Below are 9049 nucleotides of genomic sequence, written 5' to 3'. Positions count from 1 at the left end.
TGCCACACCCCTTTAATTAATCCTTAATCATTGATTCACACCTTCTGAATGTCCATCAAGTGTTATTTTTTCCACAACATTTACCCTAGTGTATATTTCAACATGTGCTGTTCGTTTTATGACTTCAGAGAGGATGTGGTTATGGTCTGACAGAAAGGAAGCTTTGCTGTAGATGGGCAGATAAAGCTCAAAGCACCTACGCTGCCTTTTGAACAGCTTTTTTTTATTATTTAACTGTCTTCCTTCTTGTGCTTCTTTCTTAGACAGGCACACAGGGTACACTTCCCATGTCCTGGGAGGCAAACATTCTTGGCTCAGCCATGAATAACTGTGTGCTCCTGGAGGAACTGCTGATCAAAAAATCCCAGCAGAAGAGAAGGACTTCACCCTCCAACTTCAAAGTGCGCTTCTTTGTCTTAACCAGATCCAAGCTGGCTTACTATGAACAGCGCCATGGGGTATGTCATTTTCTCTCTCAGAGTAAGGGAGGGAAGGATGAAATTTGTTAAAGGAAGGGAAGGATGCTAATAGGGGGCAAGACGATCTTTTGTTAAATTTTATTAACTTTTCCAGTCCTTGCTACAGCACTATTGACTGAAAATTGCAAAGTGGTCAAATGGGTCATTTAGAGCTTCTGATCAATGGGTGTGTGGTGTGTGTGTAGGAATAAGAACATTTTACCATTTTATAGAAGGGATCTGGTTTTGTTGTAGAAATTTATCACGAACTGTTACAACCAGTGTGTGTAAGAGCTGCATGAGCCTGTGCCTGGCAATTTGCATGGGAACAGGGATGACCTGGAGAGGCGTAATGCAAAGGTCATAAGTGTGCCCTGATTGCATCTGCGAAAAAGATCATCCACAGATCTTCACTCTCATTCTTTTCTTCAGGGCATCAAACTAATGGCTGGTTGGAGACTAGACTTGCATTTTAAAATAAATTCAGCTGCCATGTGTAACATGTCTAGTCTTTGGAGATAGCTTCAGAAGGGATGTGATGATGAGATTCGTGCTCAGAGTTTTGTTTCTCCAAGTTTCTTTTCCCTGATTTGCTAAATATGAGGAAAGTTACAAGTCACTCTGTGCACCCCATTTTGCTAAGTGTTCTAGTGAAGTGAGAATTATTTCCTTCTATTTATCTGAGTGCTTTTGGAGCCTTGTTACGATTGTAAATAATATTGCTTGTTTTCCAGAAGTCACTGAACATGCAGTTAATCCACTATATTTAGGCTCAGTTACTGTAGGCAGAGCAGAACTGGGGACTGTTCTACCTTGGATCCAGCACTGGCAACTTCACGCTGTCTGATCTTGCTCAGTTGCAGAAAATTATGTAAAAACAGAACTCATCAAGAAAAGAAAAGTATGATGTGCCCTCATATTTTATCATAACCTAGTTGGGGTTGGATACCAGTTTTAAAGGTTAACAGTCATTTTTACCTGCACATTATTTGTCTCAAATATGCCCAATTAAATGTTTTTCTTGCTTTTATTTTATAGTCTATGTTTTTCTTACCTCCATTTTTTATAGGACACTGCTCATTGCTTCATACTGTTACTATCTGTTCTCCAAACTATTTTTTCAATGATTTTTTTTAAGATTTTAAATTCCATTATAAATATTCCACTTAATTATTCTTGGTTAAATTTTGAAAAGCATCTATGTGATTCTCTTGGAGGTGTTTAGAGAAATCTTCACAAGTTTTCTTTGATGGTTTCTGACCCTTGTTGGCCTTGAGATGAATTCAACATATCCTCTGCCTAAGATACTTTTGCGGAATGGCAGTAGGTGTCTGTCAGCATTTTTAGCACTGAAATAGTTTGGAAAATCTGACTCGGGGACTTTCAGTGGAGCATAGATTTCACACACTGTATGAGTGTCTCTGGAAATTTTCCCTCCTAGTCTTCCGAAAGGTCGGTTAGGTGAGATGAGGTTTTGGTGTATTATCCACTTAATGCATATATTATATATATGAAGACATGTATGTAAACACACATGTAACTTTAGAACTTGATGCACATTTGAGTGATAGTGGGTATATTTGTAATCACAGGGCTGATTTTCCATGTATTGCTGATTTTTTTCTGACATAAACTGTCAAAATCAAGTTGTTACATGACCAGAACTTCATGCAAAGTAGAGAGAAAAGAATTTGTCCTATGAACTACTCCCAGAACTGATCCATGGCCTCCTCAGTAGTCATCTCCAAAATTAGACCATCCTGGTAAGACCTCTGCATGATCAGAGGAAAACTTAAGGCAGCCCATGCAAGCACCACCTTATTTTGTGCTGAGAACAGTGTGAACATGCAGCATTTGAGTTCACAGCTGGTGCAGGGAAGGTTCAGATCAGTCCTTCCCAACACAGGCTGTGCCCATCCCCATGAGTGGACCAGGACCAGGGACCATGGAAGGTTTTCAAATGGATGATCTGTAGTGCTCATTTTCTGTTGCAGTCCCTGGCACAGATTTGGCTCTGGTCCACAAGGATTCTCTCAGGTGATTTATGGGCCTGGCAGCAGTGGTCACCATTGCCAGCAGGCAGTTTGTGTATAGTCCTCTTCTCTGGAGGTTTAGGCAGAGCAGTAGGAACATCACTGTTCTCTGTCAGCAAACTATCAGCTGCAGTGATGGAGAGGATCCTCAGGCATGTGGTCTGATGGGGCCTGCAAATGTCTGGACTTGTAATGTATTTTTCAAGGCAAATCTCTGTGGATGTTTGCTCTAAGAGCTTCCAATGAGTTTCTTTAAGAATCCCTTACCAACCTGTCCAGTGGCTTACTGCACTCAGAGTTCAATACTGTACAGCACCCACCTTTCCAGTCCCTGATCAATCAGTAACATCAGCCTGTGCAAAAAGACAGGTAAAGAAACTACTGAACTGCTTAACTGTTTGAGAAGTCCTACTGATTTCAACTGGGTGACTTAAAGTAAAGCAATGCTTATGCATTAAGTCCAGGTTTACATGTTCTGCCTGTATTTACCGGGGTTTAGCAACCAGTCTCTTTGTCTGCATTTGGAAATTGTGGATATAACATGACATTTAAGAATTTATTGTAGTATTGTAGAATTTATTGTAGTCCAAAACAAGAGAATAAGCAGGAAAAAAGGGCACAGGGATCATTCTGTAAATGATACCAAAAGCTGTCAAGACAACTGACATCACAAAGGCAAATTTTTGCAAAAACTTAAAGGCATTTTTGTTGTAATTTTCATCTTTCTGCCCTAGCTGAGAGAAAGCACTGTTCTCCTCAGGGCCCAAGCACACAGTCGCCCTTAATGTTAATGAAAGATATTTACATGTCTCATTAGGAGAATGAGCCCCCAATAACTGACAACAATAAGAAGCTGTGTTTGCTGGAATTCATTATGCAGTGCACAATGCAGGGCTGTCTTAACATAAAGCAAAGCCCTGATAACAGGCACATGTATTCAGCCCCCATCTCTACTAAAATACATCACAAGTGCCTTCATTATAGCATGCAAATTAATTCCAAAGGCAAAAATTATTTGTTTCCAGGGCCTGATTTTATAGCTGCTGTACATGTGAGTAAACCAGCACGTGGGACTAATAATTTTAACTATTTCAATGAGTTTGATCCTCACCAGAGAAATGGATAGTGCATACACTGTGATACTCTCTGGGTCCTGGTACATTTGCCATACTGCAAAAGAAGCAGAGAAGGGAACCGCTTTGGAGAGTTGACTAGGACAGGATTTGAGTGTCCTTATTTAGACTTAGCAAAAGCGCTTAAGCTGGTGTGTTATCTATATCCCATTTGCCCAACAGCCTATGGTGTTTGGTAAATTCTTCAGGATAGCAGAAGACTGAAAAGAGGTATTTTAGTATTTCAGACACTAAGCAGATGTTCTTGCGTAGTGTTCGACGTGTCACATTCCTTCCTGGATGGGGACAGTCAGAAACCAGTATCTCTCCCTGTGTTTCAAGCTGGCTGTAGTCTAAAAGTGACAGATGACTGAGGCTAATGCCACACTCAGTGAACAGGCCACTGTCTGCTGGGCTGGTACAACACTAAGTAGTCTGCCATTACATGGTCTCTGCATCAGGGCTGCTCATCTTGGCACAGCTCAGAACTGCGGAGGGCTTGGCTCTGTCTATATCAGCTATGGAGAAGTGCTCCAGGTCCCTAGGCCAGTTTTTCCTCTTCAAAAATGGGTATCTTGCCCTATACAGGCATTCTGAGAAGTATTTCAGGGCTGGGAAAGTTGCACTTAACACCTGGGATGTTCAGGCACACAAACATTTTTAAATTTTATATCTTCTTGCACTTGTGGATTATTATTAGTCCAGCTTCCAAAGGCAGCAATGAAAGGCACACACAGAAAAAGCCAAGTTCTCTTTTCATTTACATCAGCACTATTCTTCCTACACTGGTCAGATGTTCAGGAGGTCACATAGCATGAGTCAGCCTTGTCCTGGGCTCTTTCATTCACATCTTCGATACTCAGATATAAAGATGGCACTTTAGTGTGCCTTGAAATTTGCTTTCAATCTCTTGTTCCAGGAGAACAAATGAATAAACTTGGCCGCTAAGCCTTTTATCAGCATCCCAAAAATTCCTCTGTTGCCTTATCTACAGGTTTGGTTCCTTGAAGCAGTCGAGCCACCCATGGGAACAAAAGCCACGCATTGTTCCTCAGTCCAGCTGTCCCTTTTACCTTGATTACTCTACACAGAATCCAATTTGCCCCTCCTGCCCTGGAAAGACTTGTTTCTTTCCCCAAGATTCTAATGTAAACTTTTGTTCTAAAGATTTCCATTCTGTTCTTCTTGTTAGCTGGAATGACCACTCATACCATTTCACATTGCTTTGTATATTCTGAATACCTCAACAGTCATGAAGCTGTAATCCTCATCTAAAGTGGATTTGATTATGGTTTTAAAGACTACCTTACAAATAAATACATCTGAGTAGATATATGATTCTTCATAACTTGTCATTTATTTATTAACTAATACTGTTTGCTTGCCAGATTTTGCAATACCATTTGTCTTCTGACGTATCTACAGCTAATTTATTAATAATGCACATAACACCCAGAAAGAACTCAGGCTTGGTATCACCCATTTCAATGAATTTTCATGTAATAAAATCAATACAACCCTAAATAACATGGAGACAAGGTACAAACCTGTGCCTAACATTAAATGAGTCCTCTAGTAAGTCTCTGAAAATTTAAAATTAATTCTTTAATAACCCAGCTTGTACTATTGGAGTTGAGGGAGGATTAAGTTGATATTGTTTATCACAATGAAGGTCGTTTCTATTGTGAAATCACAGAATCATGGTGGTGCTGGTTGGAGAGCACTTCTTAAATTCATTTAGTTGGATTTCTTGCTCTGGGCCAGGATGAGATCAACACTCAGAACAGGACTGTTGCCAACACCAGAACAAGGTGGCTGTAATGTTGACTGGCCATTGCCTCAAAGCCAAGGACAGAGATTTCACATCTTTTGGCAACCTGTTTCAATGCATCCTATCAAGTGCTTTTCTGGATATTTACAAAGTTCCCGTCTCGCAGTTCTCAGTCTCGGCTGCTGCACCATTCAGGGTGGTGATAATGTCTAGACAGGATTGCCATAAACAAAATGCAGGTTGTCTGTCTGGTGTCTATGGACTTCCTAACTCTACAAATGTGTGGTAAAGTCTGGTTATAAAAATAGCTCCTTCTTCCTGGAATAATGAATTTTATCTTTCAGAATATGATTATAATAACTTTCTTTTTGCCCAGTTCTTCTCCTACTAGATCTTTGTCTATGTATTTATTGTTCTTTAACCTTTGCAGAATTGTTTTTAAAATGCTTCTGAGCAATGTTTTCACAGCAAATGTCAGATACTTCCATTTTATTTAAATTACAAAGCTCAAATCTTTCTTCTCTTGAAGAACAACAAGAAAATCTTCAACTCATGTTTTGTTATATCTTTAAGAATGAAGGAGTGCCTCCTAATTTGAATATATGACAATAAATATGAGGTTTCCTAATAGTTACCTTTTATTAGACTTTTCTATTGTGGCCATTTTTGGCTTCCAGTGCCTTTGACTTCACTTTATATTGCAATCAACATTATAACTTATATTATTGCAAAGACTGCCTGTTGCTTTATACTCTTTCATCCTTTCTGACTGATTTTTAATTTTGGCCCAAAAGCATATACCTTTTTAATGACAAAGTCCTGTCATAGAGTTAATTTCACTTCTTTCACTGAATCCCTCATTCACTGCAATTCACTCCTCCTAGTCTTTGCCAGAGTCAAGAATAGCTTTGAAGAAACTAATATAGTATTCAGCACTTGTTCCTTATGCTTTTATGTAACATAAAAGACTTATTTCCATGGTATTAGAAAGCTCATTTGAAAGTCAAGAATCTTTTTTTCCTGCTGTAATTCTGGAGTGGAGTGTCCATGGATGAGTTACAGCAGTGAAGCAGTCACAGACCTCCAGCTGCTTCTCCAGACTCCTGCATGTGCTTCTCCATCTCTAATGCTTAATTGGACGGAAGCATCTTAATCACTAATTGCAGATGGTTTTGTTATTTAATTCAATTCAGAGCACTCTGCATCCAGGGTATGCCCACCTCTAAAACACCTTCAAGTTTAGATGTGAAAACAGCAAGAAAACAAATTTATTTATTCTGTTAATTCAAGTTGAAGGACAAAATATCCATGATAGACAGGTAATACAAGGACACATACTTAAGGATTTAAATATCAAATGTCATTAAGTATATCGGAGGTATTAAAATACAACACAGCAGCCAGAGTTCTACAGAAAATACCGATATTATCAATTATCCCCTCTTTCCAATTTTCCTTTGGAGCACTTAGCATGGCTGGAAATGCAAAATTCCTTACAACTTTCTTTTAATATTCCATTTTCTCAATTTAGCTTTCAAATTTCATTTAAAAATTGTTTGAATTGTTTTATTTCCCATAAAACCTCAAACTATCAGTGTTCCTAATGAGAAAATGCCCAAACTACTGAATGATGTCCAGGCAAAGTTGCTATGCATTCAGCAATCAACGGTTCTTAATAACCTGTTTATGTGAAAAACAGCACACAACATAGTGTATAGATAAGAAAGACAGAAAGATAGAAAGTAATTGTATGGACACAGTGTTCAAGGAGGTTCAAGTTCAAACTCAAGTCTTTTGATCAGTGGAAAAATACCTTAGCAGGAGAATTATCATTAAAAATAATTCCATCTTGTTCCAGTGATATCTCATACGTTTCTTGTTACTATTTTCTCTGACGTTCTTCATTGCTATTGAGGTCCAACACATGACTGTGAGACACCCATAGTGTAACTAGCAAATAAACTGGAGGCTCTGCAATACCAGAGCCATAAGCAGAATTTGGATAGCTCAGCACATCAAGAAATTCCTTTCCAAATTACTTCAGAAGCTCAGCAAGGCCTGAAGAAATCTTGAAAGGCAGAAATATGGCACGCATTTAAAAAGATGAAGCTGACTGCGCCAGTTGCGCTCTCTGCCATCAGAAGGTGTTACACCTTCACAGCAGCTCAGCTTCCATGGATCTTAATCTGTCTGCAAGGAGACAGAGAGGCCTGTTGGACTGCTCTGTTCACTGCCCTCTTTATCTCATATCAGTGGTTACACTTGTGATGGTGCCTCTTGCCTTGAAGCTACAGACTCGTCCACAAAATGACATTTTAATAGCTCAAGTAGAGCTTTAACACTGTATGTCCATGGTGTCCATGGTAAATGTTTTTCTTATAGAGTTATGTGGAGAGCAATCAGAGCAAGCAACAGATATGTGCTTATATATTATTACTAGAGTTTTATTTAAGTACATGAAAGTATAAAAGGGTGACTGTAGATCATATCAGAGTCCACAAGCTCAATGACTTGTCTCCTGGAGTGATCAGTACCTGCCATTTGGGGTAAAACTACAAAAAAAGCCTCAAATGTTTTGCTGGAAGCTGATAGGGAATAACTTGAAGGACCTGATGATACAAACTTAAACCTTATTTAGACTTTTTAAGCTAAGAGATAGCTCTCTCAGAGAGGCTTCAATTTTTTTGTTTAATGACTTTGAAATCACCCTGAATTATTCTGAAGACAGGCATTTTTATGGTGGGATTTGCTGGGGTTTTCCCATTTTATGTCACTCTGAGCTCGTTGCTCGCATTTGCTATCCGAGAACATGTGCTGAGCCAGGAGTAGCCCACACCAATTCCCAGCAGTAACTGTGTATCTCTCAGGACTGGGGGGGATATTTAAATAAGTTACTGTGCTGTTAATAGCAACATCATTAAATTGTTGCTTTGTTACTTTAGACATACACCCCTGTGGGCATTTCAGCCACCGCTGTGGGCCCTGGGAACACAAGAGCCCTCTCTTGCTTTTACTTCTGTTCACTCAGCCCTAATCAGCTGAGTGGAAAGGATTTCTGTTTTGCTTGTTTTTTCTGTCCAGTTGCTGCCTGTGTATCAACAGTGCAGGTGTTTCTGGTCTTAAAAGCAGTGGGGTTACATAGGCACAGCTGACAGTACAACTTCAACTCCACAGTCTTCATGACACATGATGGCATATATGAAGGAGAAAAAATGGGAGAAGATGCCAGATTGAATTTACAGGATTTAAGTTCAGTAAATCCATTTTTCTATATAGAAGTGCAGCCAAAGGACAGCAGAAGCCAAGCAAATTCCAAATTTTAGAAAGGGAATTGGTTTTCATGGAAAAAAAAATAGTAAAAAGACATGTGTGAAGTTCCACCTGCATTCAACCACTCCCTGAACACTTGTTGCAGCATGGTTCATGAATGTCCTTCATAAATAGCAGCAAAGGGTTAGCCTGAAAGCAGCAAATTCCTCAGACTGCACAGCCCCATATCTTACAAGATCTTGTACATTTATGAAGTAGTGGTCAGGAAGTGGGATTACATACAGACCTGTATCACCTGCCCTCTCACCATGAGCTCACATCTCCACTCCTTCCCTGCCCCAGACCATGAGCTGGTGAGAAGTTTCTCATTTTTTGGGGTGGCCAAGCTGCTGTAACATGGGTGAG

At 39.5% G+C, this 9049-nt stretch overlaps 1 protein-coding gene across 1 annotated transcript in view; it reads left to right on the top strand.

Moving 5' to 3' along the window:
• Positions 1 to 217: 217 nt before the first annotated feature.
• Positions 218 to 9049, top strand: part of ITK (IL2 inducible T cell kinase) — a 28961-nt gene continuing 20129 nt past the window's right edge. Inside the window, exon 1 of the mRNA XM_071570390.1 lies at positions 218 to 458. Coding sequence (XP_071426491.1) covers positions 288 to 458 — 171 coding nt within the window. The 5' untranslated portion in view covers positions 218 to 287. The remainder of the gene's footprint in view (positions 459 to 9049) is intronic.

The sequence above is a fragment of the Pithys albifrons genome, chromosome 15, assembly GCF_047495875.1.
Source record: "Pithys albifrons albifrons isolate INPA30051 chromosome 15, PitAlb_v1, whole genome shotgun sequence".
In the NCBI taxonomy this organism is placed as follows: Eukaryota; Metazoa; Chordata; class Aves; order Passeriformes; family Thamnophilidae; genus Pithys; species Pithys albifrons.
This window is presented reverse-complemented; position numbering and strand designations above follow the sequence as displayed.